This window comes from Bufo bufo, chromosome 4, assembly GCF_905171765.1.
Source record: "Bufo bufo chromosome 4, aBufBuf1.1, whole genome shotgun sequence".
Lineage (NCBI taxonomy): Eukaryota > Metazoa > Chordata > Amphibia > Anura > Bufonidae > Bufo > Bufo bufo.
The window spans coordinates 548,701,506-548,723,621 of NC_053392.1; the positions used below are offsets into that span (position 1 = coordinate 548,701,506).

At 46.4% G+C, this 22,116-nt stretch overlaps 1 protein-coding gene across 1 annotated transcript in view; it reads right to left on the bottom strand.

Annotated features, from left to right (window-relative positions):
* ETAA1 (ETAA1 activator of ATR kinase) overlaps positions 1-11,055 on the bottom strand; it is a 51,268-nt gene extending 40,213 nt beyond the window's left edge. The window contains exons 1-2 of the mRNA XM_040430068.1: positions 10,742-11,055; positions 488-628 (exon numbers count right to left, since the gene is read on the bottom strand). Coding sequence (XP_040286002.1) covers positions 488-628; positions 10,742-10,952 — 352 coding nt within the window. The 5' untranslated portion in view covers positions 10,953-11,055. The remainder of the gene's footprint in view (positions 1-487; positions 629-10,741) is intronic.
* Positions 11,056-22,116: the final 11,061 nt, after the last annotated feature.

Consider the following 22,116-nt stretch of genomic DNA (forward strand, 5'->3'; position numbering starts at 1 on the left):
TCACGTGACGCACCTGCTCCGCCCACTTTATGAATGAAGGAGGCGGAGCAGGCGCGTCACGTGAGTAAGTGACGTTACGCCGCCCTCCGCTCTGCCTGCAGAGTTGTTACTGGAGCGTCACGATTGTAAGGTAAAATAAAGATGCAGTGACTTAAAGTAAACCGCCCGCCCGGCGCGGGTGACAAATCCCACAAATCCCAAACCCCATATTTTCTGCCGATATGTACCAATATCGGCCGAAATGGATTAGGCCCATTTTCGGCCGCCGGAATTTCGGTGCACCCCTACTTTAAACACATTTGTTCTGTGCAACTCGACTTGTCTTTATCCGCCAGTTTGATAAAAGCATCAGACATACAGCAATGAGTAACACTTCACCCCTCAAATACACTACTCCCAAACATTTCGGGTCTTCCCAGGATCAGCAATAGAAATATTTTTTCTAAACATTGCCCATCTACATGAACGCCGGTACATGGGCTGTTACCTAATTTATAGGTTGTTGGTGAATGAGGATCCCAGAATATGTCCTGCTGTTGATCGGCATCATTAGATGGAGAGTTAAAGGTGGACGTCCATAGCTTAGATCTGGGATACTGCCTGGGAGTCTTCTTATTGGAAAATAATTCTGTAGGTTTAAAAAAAAAAAAAAAAAAAAAGGGAATGTAAAAAGTCATCTACATGTTACATAGCTGAAAAGAGTAACGAGGTTGCCCCAATAAGACATCATAACAACAGGATAGAGGATATGTGTCTGATCTGGGGGGGGGGGCCTGGATGATCACGAGTATGGGGTCCTTCCTTTCCGTTTGAATGGAGCGGCAGACACACATGTTTGTCCGCCACTCTATTCAACTCTATAGGACTGCTGGAGTTAGCTGAGTACAGGCGTTCAGTTATCTCCGGCAGGCCCAAGAGCTGAACGGTATGTCACTGCTGTGATGTATTGTTCAAGCACGTGACCACTAAGCCCTGCGACTTGCCACAGTGGTCACGAGACCAAGCCACTTGCTGGCCCTGTGGGGACTAGAAGAGAATGGGAACTGGCACAGCAGTACCAGACAAGGGAGTGTGTTTTAGTTTAACAATGATTGTATCAGTTCAGAGTCTCCTACTCAGATGTTATCACAGTGAAGCCTGCAGCATCCCATAGAGTACTGATACTATACTTGCAGTGAGTAAGGCCACGTTCACATCTGAAGCATCCTGGATCTGCCGGAACAGCCTGTCAGACTTCTCCGGATCTGGCATAGCCGGACAGTGTCGCACACGGCTGGACCACATAGACTATAAAAGGGATTCGGCCACTTTCTGGCGAAATGCCAGCTTTTAGACAGACAAAAGAAAACATTGCATGCAAGGTTTTTTTGTCTGGTCGAAACCCACCACTTATACCATAAAGTGGCCACATCCCAGCTAAATCCCATTATAGTCTACGGAAGGGATCAGCAACCTCTGGCACGCCAGCTGCTGTGAAACTACAATTCCCAGCATGCAAACATGCTCGGCTGCTCTTCTAACCCCCATAGAATTGAATGAAGCATTTTGGGAGTTGCAGTTTCTGAACAGCTGGAGTGCCGGAGGTTGCTGATCCCTGGTCTATGGGGTCAAGCTGACTATGACAGATTCGGAGAACTCAAGCAGGCTTTTCTCTGCCGGCAGAGTCTGCCAGACTTCGGATGCCACAGATGTGAACCTACCCTAATGCTACAGCCACATAGGGCAGAGACGCTGCAAGTTTTCCGTAGCAGAACTGCATTAATAAAATCCAGACCACTGTGTAACACAGTAGCAGCAAAGTGGATGAGAGCTCAACAAATGTTATCCACACGCTATGGAATCCACACATAACTTGACCTGTGGGTGTAGCATGTGAATTTATGCTGGTGCTTGTCACTGTGGTTTTGACCCTATGTAATGCAGAACGTGAAATCTGCTGCAGCATTTCCACATGGATTTCCGCACCATTTGGCAAGAATATTACTGACTTTAATGTACATATTCACACTCAGTGGTTTTCTACACACATTGTAGTATATGGATCTGTGGGACCATTGGTAGATGTTCTGGAAATTATATTTCAGCCTAGCAGTGTCTGTGTTATACGAATGACACACGGAGAGCAAAAAACAGACGCACGGACCAAATATGGATCCTTCATGGACATCTTAACGGATGAACCACTGATTGTCTTGTCATAGATGTCGTCAAGGACATGCACACGTGAATGATGCACACGTGAATGATGCCTGAAGTACCTTACGACCAAAGGTAAGACCTTCATTAGAAGGTAACTGTAGTCTATAGTGCCTAAAAAACGTATGTGGGGAGCTCCAGGTAGCTGCCTTACAAATCTGCTCTATAGAGGCAGAAGCTCTCTCTGCCCAAGACATGGAAACTGATCTCGTAGAGTGGGCCCTAAACCCGAGGGTGGATCATTCCCCTTAGAAGAGTAGGCTAAGGAAATGGCCTGTCTAATCCACCTAGCAATAGTGTAAGAAGAGGCTGCCGATCCCTTTTTCACTCCCTGGAACAAAACCAGCAGACGTGAAGAAGATCTCCAAGGCTGGGTGCCCTGCAGAAATTGCAAAATACATCTCTTAACGTCTAGACAGTGGTATGCAGATTCCTTTTTATTTTTAGGGGAAGCACAAAATGAAGGTAACACTATCTCCTGAGAACTGTGAAACCGTGAAGAGACTTTTGGTAAGAAGAAGGAGGATCAGGAAAAATCACTACCCGATCTTCCAGGATCACCAAATAGGGTCAACAAAAAGAGCAGAACTCTCACTAACTCTTCTAGCCAAAGTATTGGCCAGAAGGAAAGCAAGTTTTTCGGGAGAGCAACTTTGGTGATATTTCATCAATAGGCTCGAAAGGGTCTGAGGTGAGAGAGGAGAGGACCAAATTTAAATCCAAGGGGGAGGGGATTCTATTTTTATAGACCGGGGACAATTTAGAAATTCCTGTTATAAATCTTCTAATCCAAGGATGTTCCGCTAACTTAAACTCAAATAAGGCACTTAATGCAGAAATCTGGACTTTTAAAGTGCTGGGCCTAAGTTTTTTGTTCCATCCTTCATGTAGGAAATCTAAAACTAGCGGAATGTCAGGAGCTTCTAGCACATTCACAGGTTTCTTGGCGAATCTGAAAAAAGCCCTCCAAACCCTAAGGTAGCTCTTAGAAGTGACCTCTTTCCGACTGGCCAAGAGAGTACTAACTACATCTTTGGAGAGACCTCTTTCCTTTAAAATCTCCCTCTCAATAACCAGGCAGTCAGGTGCAGATTCTTCACCTCTGGGTGAAAAACTGGACCCTGGGACAGAATCTCCTGAGATTCTGGAAGCACCCATGGTGTTGCTATCTTGCCGAGCCAGGAAAACCACACTCTTCTCGACCAAAAGGGAGCTATAACCATTACCGTGGCCTTCTACTCTCTGATTATCTTGAGGACTCTTGGTAGCATCCAAGAGTAACAACTCTCGGATGCTCCACTGGAGAAAGAGAAAAGAAGACTTCTACATTCCTGTTTGCCCTGGTGGCAAAGAGATATATCTCTGGGGTACCCCATAAAGCAGCCACCTGATTTAGAACCTCCTGATCTAAGAATCACTCTCCCTGAAATAGTTGATGACAACTGAGGATGTCCGCTTTCACATTGTCTGAACCCTTTAGATATACTGCAGAAAAAGATCATAGAGAAACTTCTGCCAGGCTGAAAATCTGATGGGAGAGAGACATTAGGCCCTGAGCTCTTGTACCTCCCTGCCGGTTGATATAGGCCACTGCTGTTGTGTTGTCTGAAAAGACCCTTACATTCCTTCCTCTGATGATCGGGAGACTCTGTACTAAGGCTATCCTGTTTGCATTCAATTCCCTGAAATTGTGCGAATGGGACAGAGATTTGCTGTCCCAAATCCCCTGCAATAGCAGGGACCCCACATGGGCTCCCCAACAGGATGGGCTCGCATCCGTGGTTAAGGGGAGAACCGCCTCCCTGGTCCAAGGAACTCCTCTCTCTAGATTTTTTAGATCCATCCCTCACCCCAAGGAATCTAAGGTCTGGGAAGATAGAGATATCTCTGAGTCCAGAGAGGGGAGACTTCCGTCCCAATCTCGCAGGATCTGAAGCTGAAGAAGCCTTGTATGGTACTGGGTCCATTCCACCCCTGGAATAGTGGCCGTCATGAAACCCAGTACCGACATGGGCCCTCTTATAGTGACTGACTGAGAAGAATGAAGAAGCTGAACTCTTGATCTGATTAGTAAAGCTTTTTGCAGAGGTAGCAGGCACTTCTGGGAACTGGAGTCCAAAATCATTCCTAGGAAACTGCATCTCTGGCCTGAGCATAAGCTGGATTTTTCTAGGTTTATCTCCCATCCCAGCATCTCTAGAACTTCTCTCTACCAGGCTATCTGACCCTGAAGAATTTGACTTGACCGGGCCACTAGCAGAAAATCGTCTAGGTAAGGTATAATGATGATCTCCTTCTCCCTGACGTCGGCCATCATTTCCAAAACTATCTTTATGAAAACCCTCGGAGCTTAAGCGAGGTCGAAGGGTAATGCTCGGAATTGAAGATGCTGAATCTCCCTTTCTAACCGAACTGCTAGCCTCAGGAACCTCTGGTGGCTGGGATGAATGGAGACATGATAGTACGCATCCCTCAGGTCTACTGTGGCTATAAAGCAAAACGGGAAGAGATTGTTCACTGCTGACTTGGACTCCATACGAAATCTCTCGTACTGCAGAAATTGGTTCAAACACTTCAAGTTTAGTATAGTCCGAAATTAGCCATTTGGTTGAAAAGTTGAATAAAACCCCTCTGTCAATTCCTGCTCTGGCACTCTTACCAGCACCCTTTTTTCTATCAGGGAAAAAACTTCAGCGACAATGGCAGATTGTTTTCCAGAATCTGAACGGTAATCTATAATTACAAATCTCCCTACTGGAAAACTCAGAAATTTTAATTTTAGGCCCTCCCCTATCACAGAATGTATCCAAGGGCTGTTGGAGATCTTCTGCCACTGAGGTGCAAAAAGAGACAGACGACCTCCGACAGGTGCTCTGGCGTCATTGGGACTGCTTTTTTGTGGTGTCTGACTCAAAAAAAAGAAACCCCTTACTTTTTTTTATTTGGACCTGCAAATTGTTTTGCTCTTTCTTTGCCCCTAAAGCTCTCCCCTTATTAAATCTGGGGCGGAAAGACTTCCTGGGTGCCTGACTAACAGAGGGAAAGCCCTTCTTTCTGTCCGAGGCCTTTTCTAGTAAGTTGTCCAGGACGGGACCAAATAAAAACTCTCATTGACAAGGGATAGCACAAAATTTTGCCTTGGAGCCAGCATCCCCATTCCAGCTTTTCGACCAAATAGCCCACCGGGCAGAGTTGGATAAGGCGGAAGCCCTAGCGGAAAATCTTAAGGTATCCGCAGAAGTGTCAGCTAAGAAATCCAAGGCATTACTTATAACAGGGAAGGAAGACAATAACTGCTCCCTACGGGTACCCCCTTTAATGTGAGACTCTAACTCCCCCATCCACACTTTTAGTGATCTGGCAACAGACGTAGCGGCAATAGCAGGATTTAAAGCCGCCGCAGAGGCTTCCCAATTTTTCTTTAAATAAACCTCTGCTCTCCTATCAATCGGGTCCTTGAGCGAACCCATGTCCTCAAAGGGGAGTGCGGCTTTTTTAGACATTTTTGAGGCATCAAGCTTTGGGGCCCTATCCCAGGGGGCAGACAACTCCTCATCAAACTGATACTTCCGCTTCACCGAAGAAGGGACGGAAAACTTACTATACCTTTTCCATTCTCTGGCAATCACATCCTGAATGTTCTTATGCCTATTAAACACCTTCCTCTTCCTGGGAGCTAACCCTTCAAACTAGGGATCGACCGATTATCGGTTTTACCGATATTATCGGCCGATATTGAGGATTTTGACAGTTATCAGTATCGGCATCTATTTTGCCGATATACCGATAACGTATTGGGAACACAGAACGCGCTGCTCTCAGCGCTCTCTGTGTTCCCTCCGCAGCACAGGGGAGAAGGAAGCAGTGTCTCCTCCCCCTGTGCTGCTGCTGCCGCCAATTAGAGGAGGGAGGACAAGAGGAGGGGCTGTGGCCGCTGCGCCACCAATGAAGATAAGTCTTTCATTAATTCTTATATACAGGAGGCGGGAGCTGGCTGCAGAATCACATAGCCGGCTCCCGACCTCTATGAGCTGTAGCTGCAATCTGCGGTAGTTAACCCCTTAGGTGCCGCGGATCGCAGCTATCGCTCATAGAGGTCGGGAGCCGGTTATGTGATTCTGCAGCCAGCTCCCGCCTGCTGTATATGAATTAATGAAAGACTTATCTTCATTGGTGGCGCAGTGCGCCCCCCACCCAAGCCCCCCAGTATTAATCATTGGTGGTAGTGGCCACAGGATCCCCTCTCTCCTGCTCCTCCGATTGGAGCCCCAGCTGTGTAATCCTGGGGCTCCGATCGGTTACCATGGCAGCCAGGATGCTATTGAAGCCCTGGCTGCCATGTTCAGCTCCATGCTGCTGTGTGCACAGAGCAGCAGGGACAGTGTGAGATCCTATTAACCCTGATAGAGCTCTATCAGGGTGAATAGGACAAGGGTTCTAGTCCCTAAGGGGGCTAAAAGTTAGTAAAAAAAAAAAAAAATATTAAAGGGACACTGACAGGGCCAATAAGCATATTGAGGTATATATATGGCAGTACAGGTCTTATAATGGGTATTACAATCATCTAAGTATCCCCCCTGTCCACATTATACATACAGTAAACTTAAGTTTTATAACCTGCTCCAACAGTCTTCAATCTGCCCAAGGGGCGGATTTCACCTCTCTTGCGCCCAGCCAGCCTCCCCAACTGCCGCTTTGAAGCGCCGCCCAGCTCATGAATATTCAGTTTGCTGGGCGGCTTCTGCGGTCCCCGCTCTGAAGCGCTGCGCTTAACAGTGCCCTGCGTATGCGCCGGATCTTGTGAAGTCGGGGACAGTAAGCACCGCCCAGCGAAGTGAATATTGATGAGCTGGGCGGCGCTTACTGTACCGGACTTCACAAGATCCGGCGCATGCGCCGGGCACTGTTAAGCGCAGCGCTTCAGAGAGGGGACCGCAGAAGCCGCCCAGCAAACTGAATATTCATGAGCTGGGCGGCGCTTCAAAGCGGCAGTTGGGGAGGCTGGCTGGGCGCAAGAGGTGAAACGCCGCCCCTTGGGCAGATTGAAGACCGTTGGAGCAGGTTATAAAACTTAAGTTTACTGTATGTATAATGTGGACAGGGGGGATACTTAGATGATTGTAATACCTATTATAAGACCTGTACTGCCATATATATACCTCAATATGCTTATTGGCCCTGTCAGTGTCCCTTTAAGTATAAATGAAAAAGAAAGATTTACAAAAAAAAAAAAAATACACGTTAACAATAAACATATTCATTTTTTTTTTCCAAAAATGAAAATTCCCAGAATATCGGTATAAATTATCGGCTATCGGCCTGAAAGTTCACAAATTATCGGTATCGGCCCAAAAAAATCAATATCGGTCGATCCCTACTTCAAACATAGAACTGAATGCTGTGGCCTCTGTTCTTCCAACCCCATAGTCGCCCGAACCGCCTTAACTAGAGAATTAGTATTTTCCACATGAAAAAGTGGTCTCCCTGCGGCCTCGTCCTCAGAAGACTCGTCTGTTGATCCCCACTCCTTCTTCCAGACCACAAAGTATCTCACTATCACTGGAGGGGGAGTCTTTTGCAGCAGCTGTGGAAGTACTGGGGCGGTGCTTTCTCAGACCGCTAACCGACTCTCTGACCTCTTCACGTATCATCTGTTTTATGCTGCCCATAAAAGATGGAGCTTCCTCTTCCATTAATTTGCTGATACACCCCTGACATAGGGGTTTTGCCCAGGCAGAAGGAAGCTTCTTCTTACATACACTACATCCCTTCTCCTTTAGGCCTCATGCACACGGCCGTGCCGTTTTTTGGAGGTCCGCAAACCACGGATCCGCAAAAAACGGAAGCCGCCCGTGTTGCCTTCCGCAATTTGCGAAATGGAAGCCGGCAGTGTAAATGCCTATTCTTGCCCGCAAAGCGCGGACAAGAATAGGACATGTTATATTTTTTTAACGGGGCCGCGGATGCGGACAGCACACGGAGTGCTGTCCGCATCTTTTGCGGCCCCATTGAAGTGAATGGGTCCGCATCCGAGCCGCCAAAACGGCGGCTCGGATGCAGACCCAAACAACGGCCGTGTGCATGAGGCCTTATTCTGGAAGTCTTCCTACAAGACTAGGCAACACAAAATGACCCCATAAGCATTAAGATAAATAATATATGCTGGGGTATAACCCCTCTTATCCCGCCGTGGTACCGATGTATCATCGGTGGTCTCAGTGGGATCAGCACGTGGAGCCTGCTCCAAGTTTCATACAGCAAACAGCATGACAGTGAGCCGGCTGGGCTTTTCTCCTCGGCGTGCACTAGCCGGCATCCCCCCCCTTCCGGTCCCTGAGCGTTAGCTTCCTCCCACCGCTGCAACCCGGAAGTACCCACATATCATCACACGGCCGCAGAGGTTCGTAGGAGCCCAGGAAGGCAAGACCCTCCCAGGAACTGGGAAGGAGGATGGAAGGGGTAAGGACAGAGAAGGGAGCCCAGACTTTTGCAGCGGCTCCAAGAAGAAACTTACGCCGCACGGGGTTACCCTCCACACACTATTTTATAGCTGGGGCCCCGCAGCTCTTTTCTTGATATCCAGCGGATCCGATTCTCTCCTCCCCTTAGGACAGGAAACAGAACTGGAGATAGAGGGGATGATCCTTTCTTTAAAAGGCGGTTCTGGTTCCTGATTCCTGTCCTGAGGAGGTGGAGGTGGCCTCTCCAGGGGTGCTGTCATAGGTGATAAAGAAAATTAATGTGTAAGGGCCGTCGGGATACAGAGACAGGCTGCGGCAGATTTATCAAGATTTCTATGTGCTTGAAGAAGACCTTTCACCTCTCCTGACATGCCTGTTTTAATAACTTCTAGTAGAAATAATAAATGAATGGCACAACATACAGCTATAAGAATAGATGCTCCAGAATTGGTATAACATGGGGAATGCATTAAACTATTAAAACAAGCATGTCAGGAGGGGTGACAGGTCCTCTTTAAGATGTGCACCTAAAATGAACTCTAGCCTAGCTCTCAGTCATCATTTACACCAGAAAACTGCCATAAATGATGACAGATCTGCCGATGGACCAGCCCAACCTATTGCCCCTTTTCAGAAAGTAGTGAGCATGGAAAATTCTGCCTGGGGTTCTCTGGGATTTATATATCGACGACCTATCCTTAGGATACGCCATCAATATGAGATCTGTGGGGGTCCGACTCCTGGGACCCCCACCAATCAGCTGTTTGCAGAAGGCCACAGCACTCCCGTGAGTGTGGCAGCCTCCTCATAGCTTATCAAGCACAGCATCATACATTGCATAGCATCTGTGCTTGCCCTTCACTTGAATGGGGCTGAGCTGCACCAAGGCCGTGTGACTGATATATGGTGACGTCACTGGCTGCTGAGCTCACAGAGCACTATGGCCTGTTCATACAGCTGACTGGCGGGGGTCCCGGGAGCTGGACTTTCACTGATCTCAGGTAGGCACTAGAGATGTCCAGTTCTTGAACGAATCGTTCTTTTGAATCGATTCCTTTCACTGAACTGGAGGAGTTGATTCATCTGACTGAGCTGATCCGTTGGAAGCAGCTCAGTGTGAGGTAGCAGGTCTTGTGTAACATGATCCTAGAGTGAAGGCTGGGCCCTCCCAACCCACCTGGTCTGCAACCATTTATTAATTACCCCTCCAGTCCGGAGTTTTCCCCACCACCTTGATGCTTGTTTTTTTTATTTTTAGGCTACTTTCACACTTGCGTTTGGTGCGGATCCGTTCAGATAATACAACCGTCTGCATCCGTTCAGAACAGATCTGTTTGTATTATCTTAAACATAGCCAAGACGGATCCGTCATGAACACCATTGAAAGTCAATGGAGGACGGATCCGTTTTCTATTGTGCCAGATTGTGTCATAGAAAACGGATCCGTCCCCAGTGACTTACATTGTGTGTCAGGACGGATCCGTTTGGCTTAGTTTCGTCAGACGGACAGCAAAGCGCTGCAGGCAGCGTTTTGGTGTTCACCTCCACAGAGGAATGGAGACGGGACGGAGGCAAACTGATGCATTCTGAGCGGATGCTTTTCCATTCAGAATGCATTAGGGAAAAACTGATCCGTTTTGGACCGCCCAGAGCGCTGAACGGATCTCACAAACAGGAATCAAAACGCCAGTGCGAAAGTAGCCTTAACTCCTTGTCAGCCGACTCAGCAAGTGAATTGAATGAACCGATTCATGAATCGGTTCTTTTGAATGAACCGATTCATTTAAAAGATTCAAACTCCCACCGCTAGTAGGCACAGGTGTCAGCCGTCACAGCAGAGGTCACCCAGCTTTACCACAGTCCTGACGGGCACCCTCTGCCTGCCCATGCAGTGGGACACACAGCCTAGACTACTGGTTCACTATAGGGACAGATTTACATTCAGGAGCCTGGGAAAGCTGGGTCACCGCATTGCCTGCTGGTCTCATCCACATAGAAGAAGGGAACAGGAGGGGATCCTGCTTATATTCGGGCACTGCCCGGGGGGTGACCCGGAGGAGGCCTGTACAGAGCACACATTTTACCCTCTTCTGTGGGGGCCACACAGGACGACGTCTGACTGCACAGGCGGGAGCTCCCAGACCTCCTGGTGCGGGACGCTTTCTTGCTGGGCTTTTTGGGGGTCTCCCTGTCACTGTCCCCTGCCCGTTCTTTGGGGACTTTCCGTTCTCCGCGGTCCCCGTCTTCACACGTAAGCCGAGACCTATCTCCGGGCTGCCGCCTCCTGCTCGTCATGTCGCCCGGGATGGTCGTTATCAGGGGCTGTCCGTTAATACAGTGTTTACGGTACAGCTGTACAGTGAAAACCGAGGCCTGCTACTACGGCGCCGCCATCTTGCCTAGGACTAAGCGCTGATTGGTGCGTGTTGCGATAGGAAATGGATCTGATTGGACAGCGCGGTCATGTGACCTGCGCGCCGAGGCTCCGGAACCGGGAGCTGAGCATAGACAATGCAGTGTCCGGGCGCTCTTAACCCTCCCGCTGCCGGACTGAGCCCTCTAGAATTCCATTTAACGTACACTTCAGTCTGCATTTGTTTTTTTTAATAATCATTTTTTCCTTTTTCATGCATAATTTTTACGATAATAATATATTCCCAATGTATTACTGCTGGTGGACGTAAGATGCACCGGCACTCGGGCAGGCATTGGGGTGCGTTCACACATTAAGTAAATGTTCCTACTTGGTAAATCTGTACCAAAATCCGCACTGAAATACACTTATGTAAGCATAGCCCCCAGCAGGGTTGTCAACCAGAAGTTTTCTTTTTTTTCTGGACAACTTATCCCAAAATCATGGACAGCCAACAGTTTTTACGGACAAATTGAAAAAAACCGCGATGCACGATAAAGACTATAAGAATACATGTCTAACTGATAACACCTCATTACCAGAATGTAATGTGAGCTGTAAAATGATGATAGTTACCACCAAAATAATCTAGTCACGACTACCAGCCTCAAAAAAATCACGGACACATCCATTTTTTTTTCACGGACGCAGGAAAAAGGTCACCTATTTTTACGGACTGTCCAGAAATTTCAGAACGGTTGGCAACCCTGCACCCCAGCTATGCACACCTAATCCCACCCACTAACAGTAAGGCCCCTTGCAGACGAGCGTTCCTCCCGCAGCGAGTCCGCATCGCAGCACTGACGGGATTCACTTAGCATTATATTGATTTATGATGCTATGTAACCCTTACAGTTCTGGAATGTATTGGATAACACTGGCAGCATTATGTCAGTGTTATCCAATACATTCCAGAACTGTAAGGGCTGTTTCACACCAGCGAGTCCATTGTGGGAATCGCGCTCCGTGTGTGAGTGTGATCCTCCGCTCTGGACTTGCAGGAGCGCACGGCTATGTGTCTCTGCATGGCGTTTTTTTTCCGCAGAATCATAGTGACATAAAGCTGTCAGTATGATTCTGTAGAAATAAGGTCAAGCAGAGACACCTAGCATTATAAATCATGATAATGCCGTGCGCTCCGGAGGATCACACTCGCACACGGAGCGTGATTCCCGCAATGGACTCGCTCGTGTGAAACAGCCCTAAGGGTTACATAGCATTATAAATCTATATAATGCTATGTGACCCCTGCAGCGCTGGGAGGTCAGGCCGGGAGCTGCGTTGTGTACTCGCTGCGGGAGGAACGCTCGTCTGCAAGGGGCCTAAGAATGCCCTGTTACTGCCACAGAGTTCTGCCCCTTTAGTGCCCCCACATACTAATTATGCCCAGAGGCGGACTGGGAACTTAACTGGACCTGTTCCCCCCCCCCCGACATGTCTGTTTTAGTAACTCCTTGCATTCCCACATGTAATAAAAATTGTGGAGCATCTGTTCTTATGACTCTATGTTGTGCCATTCCTTTATTATTCCTGCTAGAAGTTTATGAATGAATCATTAGCAGCTTGCAGTAAATGTATAGCTGGGTGTTACCAGTTGGGGGTGTTTCCCTGCACAGTCTGACACCAGCAGTAGAGATGGCCTTGCGTTTCGCCCGGCGGTCGTTTCGCGGCGAACTTTGCGTCTTCGCCGAACATGAGAACATATGGAGATATTCGCGCCCGCCATATTCTTTTACATTGTGAAGAACGTTGACCCATGACACATCCATCAGGTGGTAAAGGACAGCCAATTGAGACATTTCAGCACATGGACATAACCCCTACCTTATAAATAAACCTGATCTGGCCGCCATTTTACATTCAGTGTTTTGCCAGTGTAGGGAGAGGTTGCTGTCTGGAGCAGGGACAGGCTGTTAGGGACACCAAACGCTAGCTAATAGGGCCACAAAAGTCATTTTAAGGACTGGTATAGGTGTGCTATCGATAGGTGTGATACACAGGGGGGTGCGATATACTTATAATATACTTTTATAATGAGTCAAAAACTCATAGATCTATATAGTGATCACCTGGAAGTCAGGGGGCTAGGGGCTTACTAGGGCCATTTTTATATAGGGTAAGGTTCCGGACGGGGTCGCTCTTATCAGGGCCAGAATAGCAGTCCACTGTAGGGCAATATCAGGGACAGTTCTTTGCCCACCCTGTCCTTCAATACCACATCATCATCTAGCCCAGGGATAGATGGTTTTTGCTTTCCCTCCGAGATTCATGGATGTGCACTGGAACCCCCCGGATTGTGGTAGGACATATGGTTTCTGATTTAGTGCCGCCGAGCACTTGTTATCGCCTACCACATCTATGCTTTTTGCTTAGCTTTAATAATTTAACTTATTTTCATTTTGAGGGATATCTTTTCCATTCACACGTCTGCAAAATTGGTCTGCATCCGTTCTGCAATTTTGCGGAACGGGTGCAGCCCCATTCATTTTCAATCACGTCCATCACTAACCAGCAGCACTGAGTGGACAAGGTCAGACACCCTCAGCAATACCATTACTGCTGACTGCTGGCAATTTATTTGAAAACTTATAGCAGGAATAATACAGGACTGGCACAACATAGAGACATAAGACTAGAAGCTCTAGAATTGCAATTACATGGGGAATACAAGTAGTTACTAAAACTAACATGTCAGTAGAGGTGAGAGCTCTTCTTTAAAGTAGCCCTGGAAAAAAATAAAAGTGGCCCCATGTTGTAGTCGGGTCAACGTTGCAGACATCCCAACCTGCAAAAACTCATTTCAGGGAGGTTTTCTTTCACTGACTTTTTATTACATTTTCCAGACATATGCAGTATCTGCACACTTTGCTCTATGGTGTGGAGGACTGGGCTCATTACCCTGCCCCAAATTATCATATTTATGTATATGATTAAAAGGATTCTGTCACCACCTATAAGCCCTGTGAGCTAAACATCTGCTCATGTCCAGGGCAGCATTCTGATTTCTAAGGTGGCCTTAAAAAAACTATTTGTGGCTTTATTCTGTGGAAAAACAGGTTTTACTAACCTGTCAATCATTGAATTAAGGTGCCCAAGCAGGGGAGGTCTGTGGATGCATGGTGCCCGGCCGCACACATCGCCGTTCGTGCCCAGCGCCGCCTTCTACTCCTCAGTGCCGCCTCTCCCTCCCTCCCCCTCCTCCCGCTTTGAGATCCCGTGCGTGCGCACAGGCTCAGCCTGATGCGCCGTTGCGGACTGCTGGCATCGGCTTCTTCTTGCACTGTGCGCACGCGTCGAGAAGGGGACACTGCTACATGTTGCCGGAAAGGTTTACTGCGAGTAAACTAGAGATGGGAAGTTCGGATCTTTCACATGAATCGGTTCATTTGAATCAGTTCATTCAAATGAACCGATTCATGAATCGAATCTTCGGTTTATTTGCTGAGCCGGCAGAAGCAAGTGAACTGAAGCTTAGGTTGCGCAATGCGCATGCGCGGATGCTTCCATTCACTTGCTGAGTCGGCTCTTGGTCTGAGTCAGGAAGTTTATTCTTTAAATCCCTGTGTGTAATTATCTACCCCACTGTAGGAAAAAAAAACAAGCATCCAGGGGGTGTGGATTTAACACTGGGGTAAATAATATAATTAAAATGGAGGGTTAAATGTGTAAATGTATTTTAAAAAAATACTCTCTCAATAGCTCTATAGCTACTGAATGAGACAGAAGAAGATGCCTTTAACATATGTATCTCCTTGAGAAGCCAATTTGACCCTAAAGGGTTAATTCAACCTGTAATCTAAACTCTCTGTCCTGTCACTTCTCTTATCTCTCTGCTCTGCTATCAGTGAACCTTTCCAGGATATATTGTTTCACATGCGGGTGTCAGGGAGCCGCTATCTAATAGCGGGAGACTCCCTGAACCTCCGGGAGACTTGAGATCCCTGACGTTGACAAAAGGCAGGGCCAATGGAAGCAGACGGGGCCAGCAATATTACAGTGCACAGCGTCGTGCTGGCCTAACAGAGGATCCTCCGGTGGGCCCAGGCTCTGACCCCATAGTGGGTCTAGGAAAAAAAAAACTTTTGGAGCAGTTTTTTGGAGACAATTGGGGGAAGAGGGGTTATCAAATTAGTTTAAAGTAGAACTGGTTTAGTTGCCCATAGCAACCAATCAGATTCCACCATATATTTTTCACAGCTCATTTGGAAAATAAAAGGTGGAATCTGATTGGTTGCTATGGGCAACTAATCAGTTCTACTGTACACCAGCTTGATAAATCTACCACTTACCACTAGGGTCTATTTCTATTGATGACGTGGGGTTTGGGCCCCAAGAATAATTTTCTCTGTTGGGTCCAAGGAACCCCAGTCCGACCCTGGTAGTGCAGCAGTAAATACCACCCCAGCAGAACTAAATACACAGTGCTGCACAAAATACTACCACCCCGCAATAGTATGCAACAGGCAGCCATACAGTTCAGGGCCGGAGGGCACTTTCTACCACCAGCCAGATGCATAAGTCCGGATACTTCTGGCATTAGGTAATGCTGAGAGCATCAGACTGCTACGTACCCGTCCGGTGGAGGGCTTGGGTAGCTCCTTGGGCATCAGCCCACCAGGAAATTTCCCTGTGCAGTCTTCAGCCAGTCTGCCCCATATCTATGCTCCCTTAGTGCCCCAACATAGTAATTCTTCGCCCTTAGTGCTTCCACATAGTAATGTCCTCATAGTGCTCCGTACACAGTAGTTATGCCCATCTTACAGTAGTGTTGGCCCTTTAGTGTCCCCCTTACAATAATGTTGCCCCCTTAGTGTTAAAGGGGTATTCTGGTTTCATGATACTGATGAGGTGGTCAGCACCCCCGCCGATCAGCTGATTGAAGCGGCTACAGCAGTAGTGTGAGAACTGCTTCCTCATGGTGCGGTGTAATTACAGCTTCTTATAGGTAGAACAGCTGTAATTACCCGGCACCATGACTCCAATGTACACAGCGTGGAGACACTGGAGACACTGCAAAAACACAACTCAGCGGATCGGCGGGGGTGCAGAGAGTCGTACCTCCACCAGTCTGATATTGGTGACGTATCCTGAGGATAGGTCATCAGTTTTACAAACCCGGAGTACCCCTTTAATAAAATAAAAAATGTAATGCTCACCTAGCCCTATTTCTCCACACACTCAAAGCTCTCCTAGTTGGCTTGAAAACCTGCTAACTAGTGTCCGTTACCCCCCCCAAATTGATCTCAACTCTGTACAAAAAACTTAATCTCCCTCCCATAAAGGTTAAAGCAGCTTTTGTTGGTTTATGGGAAAGAGATTTGGGTAGACAATTCTCTGATAAAGAGACCAATATTCTTCTTAGCATTCCACATAAACTCTCAAGGTGCGTCTGGGTGCAGGAGAACAGATATAAAGTGTTGTCTAGGTGGTATAAACCCCTGATAAGATATCTTTCCTGTACCCCGACGTCCCCGATAGATGCGGTTCTGAAAAAGGCCCCCAATATTTACATGGTGGAAACAAATCTTCCAGATAAGCAATACCATATGTAACTCCAAGTCCCCCTGTACCCCTGAAATTGCCCTTCTATCTCTTGGCATAGTGAATACTGGTAAACAATAAAAACCTCTGCTACCCTACTTGCTGTCAGCGGCCCGCCTCCTGATCCCTACGCTGTGGCGCTTTGCCGAGATCCCCTCCATTGAACAATGGAAAAACAGAGTACACCAACTTTATCGCTTAGAAGAACTCTCCAACTGCGAATTAGGGACAAGAAATAAGTTCCTCTCTATTTGGTCCTCTTGGAGGAAACACAGAAATTTCTCATAAGGCTACTTTCACACTTGCGTTCGGAGAGGATCCGTCTGGTGTCTGCACAGACGGATCCGCTCCTATAATGCAAACGATGGTATCCGTTCAGAACGGATCCGTCTGCATTATATTTCACCAAAAAATCTAAGTGTGAAAGTTAGTCAGACGGATCCGTCCAGACTTTGCATTGAAAGTCAATGGGGGACGGATCCGTTTGAAATTGCACCATATTGTGTCAACTTCAAACGGATCCGTCCCCATTGACTTACATTGTAAGTCTGGACGGATCCGTTTGGCTCCGCACGGCCAGGCGGACACCCGAACGCTGCAAGCTGCGTTCGGGTGTCCGCCTGCTGAGCGGAACGGAGGTCAAGCGGAGCCAGACTGAGGCATTGTGAGCGGATCCGCAATCACTCAGAATGCATTGGGGCTGTACGGATCCGTTCGGGGCCGCTTGTGACAGCCTTCAAACGGAACTCACAAGCGGAACCCCGAACGCAAGTGTGAAAGTAGCTTACTTGTCTGTTTCTCCAGGTCTCTTTCACATGCATCTATTTTAACTTTTTGGAAATATCCCTCTTTTTGGCTTCTGCATATATAACTTCCAATGTGCCCTCTCATTATTCTCTGTATAACCATATTTATATACTCATTTGGTTTCATTGTTAACCTGATTTCTTGCTTAATTTTTGTTACTCAAATTGCTGTAACCTCATGCTCTTAAAAACGTATTCTTACCTAAACTTAATAAAAATTGTTTATTAAAAAAATAAAAATACTAATTACCATTTCATAATTACAGTGGGGATTCAAACATATAGCACCATAGTACATATTTAATCACAGAACCATAACGGCATGATAGTATAAAGGTACCAAAAATCTTTTAATGCCCCGTATCTATCTCATTAAAGTAAGGTATGGCTGACTACCTCTTTTTAGTTAGTTACTGACAGCAATGATATATGGGGTTAGCGTAACACATCCTAGGCAGTTCAATACCGCCTCTGACCCAACCTCTAGATCATTATAAGTCTTTTCCTTACTGTGCAATGGATGGTAAAGATATAATATCATATGGTTAGACTGCAAATGGACCTTACTATCTGTAACAGTCGGTGAGCCACTATAAATACTCTTTTACAATCTGTAACATACCTTAGATTAAGTGTAAAATGGCGACTTCCCCTCAACGTGCGTTTCACGTTATTGCTTCTTCAGGAGGAGAGGAGCTCTCCACAGGGCAGCACCGGCCGGAATAAGACGAGGGAATAGTGAGTGTTAGCACGGTCCAGAGCAAGAGGGGTAAGTTCTTTTCTTTCTTTTTTTTTGTCTGATGGAGCTTGGGGGTCTGATCTAAGGTCTAAGGAGGAATGGGTGTTTGATCTGAGGTCTGAGGAGGAATGGAGGTATGATCTGGGTCTGATATAGAGGTGTGATGAGGGTCTGATCTGAAGTCTGAAGGAGCTTTTAGGTCTAATTTGAGGAATAGGGGTCTGATATGAGGTCTAGGAAGGAATGAGGGTCTGAGGTCTGAGGAGCAATGGGGTTCGGATCTGAGAGAAAATGGGGATATGATCGGGGTCTGATACAGAGGTCTGAAGGATCTTGGGGGTCTGATCTGAGGTGTAGGAAGGAATAAGGGTCTGATGGAGCTTGGGGTTCTGATCTGAGAAGCAATGGGGGTCTGATCTGAGGTCTGATGAGGATTGGGGATTAGTTCTGATGTATATTCGAAACAAAAGTATGGAGCAACACAGTTCCATACATAATGCTTCCCAGTGCCAGGCACCAAAGCAGTAGGAGCATGAATTCCCAGTAGCCCCCAATACAGTGCCATGCAGAAATGGCCACGTACATTGCCATCCATGGTGCCCCTGCATACTGTACCAGCCACAATGCAGTCACTACTGCTGGAATGATATATGGTCAGGGACATCAGAACAATATATATTTATTATGTACATAACTTTCTAGAATGAATCTCCATTGTCATGCATAACATAAGTCTACAGAGTGAGACAGCGCTATGTATTAGTTGCCCACATGTGTTTCCCATACACCCCTCATCTCAGTGCCATCAGAGTAACTCCACCTTCATACATCTGGAATACAGTCAAATATGATTCTACATAGCTTGTGTGCCATTGATAAGATGCTGTATCTTAGAATTTGTCAGCCCTGACTTTCAAGCTTTTAATCCCTCATTCTTTATCTTCCTAAGACAAGAAGGACGTCAAGTTCCAGCATTCACTAGGATGGAAGCTAATGAAGCATAGCAAGCTCAGCTGTCTTTGATGGCCCTAAACCATCTGGTAACCTTATTATAAAACAGTCTCCTTTTCTTCTTTGACTTTTCCTTTTCACTTTTGTCTTTCCCCCCACTTTCATAGCATCATTTTGGCAATTTTGATGTAACTCGTTTCCCAGCAAGTATCCTTGTGTGTTTTTGAAAAAAAAACAAAATATTGGCACAAGCTGCGGATTAACAGGATCTCGAGCCAAAAGACTCCGAGAAGGTGAATGCTGTTGACTGTATAGCTTAGTCTGAGAACATTTCTCCATTGACAAAGCTGGGATTTCTTGCCAAAGATCGTGAGCTTCCAATCTCAGTAGCACAGTCCAAGATCTGAAAAAAAAAAACTGTTACTAAACCACAGTATGTATAGGCTGTAAATCAACACCCCGGAGCCTCGCATGGCTTTTCTTTTAAGTACATTAAAAAGCGACATACATTGGACTTTTGTTTCATGCAGATGTTCGTCAAACAGTTATGGGTTATTGGCTACAAGTCTAAAATGAAAGAGATCCTGAGATACACAGCGTCTATCTGATAGAAGAGAGAAGCTTTTTTTTTATTTTATTGTTTAATATTTGCATGACATTTTGTTTTCTATTTTATCTTCCCTCTTGGATTCCCCCCCCACCCCTTCCCCGGAGCTTCTGAAGGTTGAACATCATCATCCTCTACATAGAACAGCTGTGCTCTATCTCCGAAAAAAATAAAATAAAAAAGCAAAAAGTCAAAGGACAGCTCATCAAAAGAATGGACAGTTCTTTGGGATTGCTTCATATTTACACGGACAATAAGGAAGTCTTCCTGTAGGAACATATGTCGGGCATTCCACCCCGCAGCTGGCTGCATGCATGTTTCCAAACCACTTTTTTAGTAAAGCACAGGAAACCATTGGCCGGGGGAGTTAAGTCATTCACTGACATATGTTTCATGTATTCGTTTTTTATATTTTTTTCTCTCTTTGTCAGTTTTACAAACTTTGGCTGGGAATCACATTCTATTCAGGTTGTCTAGCTGAAGTAAAACGATTCTTGGTCCAATTTATGGGATAGAAACCTGGCTAAGATGTGCATGAGCTATTTGTTAAATATGCAGTCCAGCAATAGACGACCATTATCGTGTCTTTACTTGTAGAATCTGTAAAATGACCGGTTGTGATAAGCAAGGAACAGTAAGTGGTGTCTGAAAGCATCTTGTAATGAAAACTGTCTTGTGGTCAGCTATATACATTTCCTGCAAGGTTTTATCAATTTTAATCAGTTTTCGTTGTCTCCTCTCCTTCTCCGTAGTTCAGTTATATCTTGAAATGCTGCGTGGACATTTCAGTGTTGAGGATGCTGTGTGGCTCTGCCTTTAGAGAATTAAGTAACTGTAGTTTGGGAGGTGTTGTATTATGTTGGTGTGGAATGTCTTCCTTGTGTGATCATCCGTGTGACGGCTGGGCCCAAACTGCGGATCTGCAAACCATGGGCACCGGCCATGTGCACCCCGCAAAGCAGTGCGTACCCATTGACTACAATGGGTCTGCAGGATGTGGCCAAAGAAGGACATGCCTCCACACTGCAAAAGCCACATCTCATGGATCACAGACCCATTGAAGTCAATGTGATGCAGGGTGTTCATGTCCGATACCTGTAGTTTGAAGATCTGCGGTTTTGGCACATCCTTCACACGGTCATATGAATGCACCCTAATCCAGTTAATTCACATCATAATCTGTAAGAAATTTGATGTCTATCCGTGGCAGGGATCTCTCTTGCATGTTAAGTTTTCTTCAAAAAATCTGACCATATAACAAAATTATCATGGTAAAGATGTGACATTATTTGAGCCTACTAAAGACGTCTGGTTTCCGGAGGAAACCGGACAGCACATGCAATTGTTACCTGAAAGATCCCGCTTTGCCGCTGCGGTTCTCCCAGCCCGGCACTGTTTACCTGGCTGCAGCGGTGACATCATGTCAACAACATGTGACCGCTCCAGCCAATAATTGACCTTTTGAGTGCACCACTAAGACCAGTGATTGATTGCAGTAGTCATGTGATTTCACTGCTGCAGCCAGGTAACCAGAGTCTGGTGTGGAATCTGTCAAGTTAAAGGGGTTCTGCAGTTTTTTTAAACTGATTATCAATCCTCTGGATAGATCATCAGCATCTGATCGGCGGGGGTCCGACACCCGGGACCCCTGCTGATCAGCTGTTCGAGAAGGCAGCAGAGCTGGAAGTAGTGCCGAGGCCTTCTCGCTGTTTACTGCAGGCCCAGTGACGTCACGACTTGTATCACTGGCCTGGGCGCGGCTAAGCTCCATTCAAGTGAACAGAGCTCATCCCCGCCCAGGCCATTGATACTAGTCGTGACGTCACTGGGCCTGCGGTAAACAGCGAGAAGGCCTCGGCACTACTGCCAGCTCTGTTGCCTTCTCGAGAAGCTGATCGGCAGGGGTCCCAGAGTGTCGGACCCCCGCCGATCAGATGCTGATGATCTATCCAGAGGATAGATTATCAGTTTAAAAAAACTGCAGAACCCCTTTAAGAAATATTCTTAATTGCAGGCAGATTGCGTGTCCTGTCCAGTTTCCTCTTGAAACCAAGCAAACCCTTTAACCCCTTAAGGACACAGCCTTTTTACACCTTAGGACCAGGCCATTTTTTGAAAATCTGACCAGAGTCCCTTTAAGTGCTGATAACTTTAAAACGCTTTGACTTATCCAGGCCGTTCTGAGATTGTTTTTTCGTCACATATTGTACTTCATGACACTGGTAAAATGGAGTAAAAAAAATAATTTTTTTTGCACCAAAAAATACCTAATTTAACAAAAATTTGGAAAAATTAGCAAATTTCAAAGTTTCAGTTTCTCTACTTCTGTAATACATAGTAATACCCCCAAAAATTGTGATGACTTTACATTCCCCATATGTCTACTTCATGTTTGAATTGTT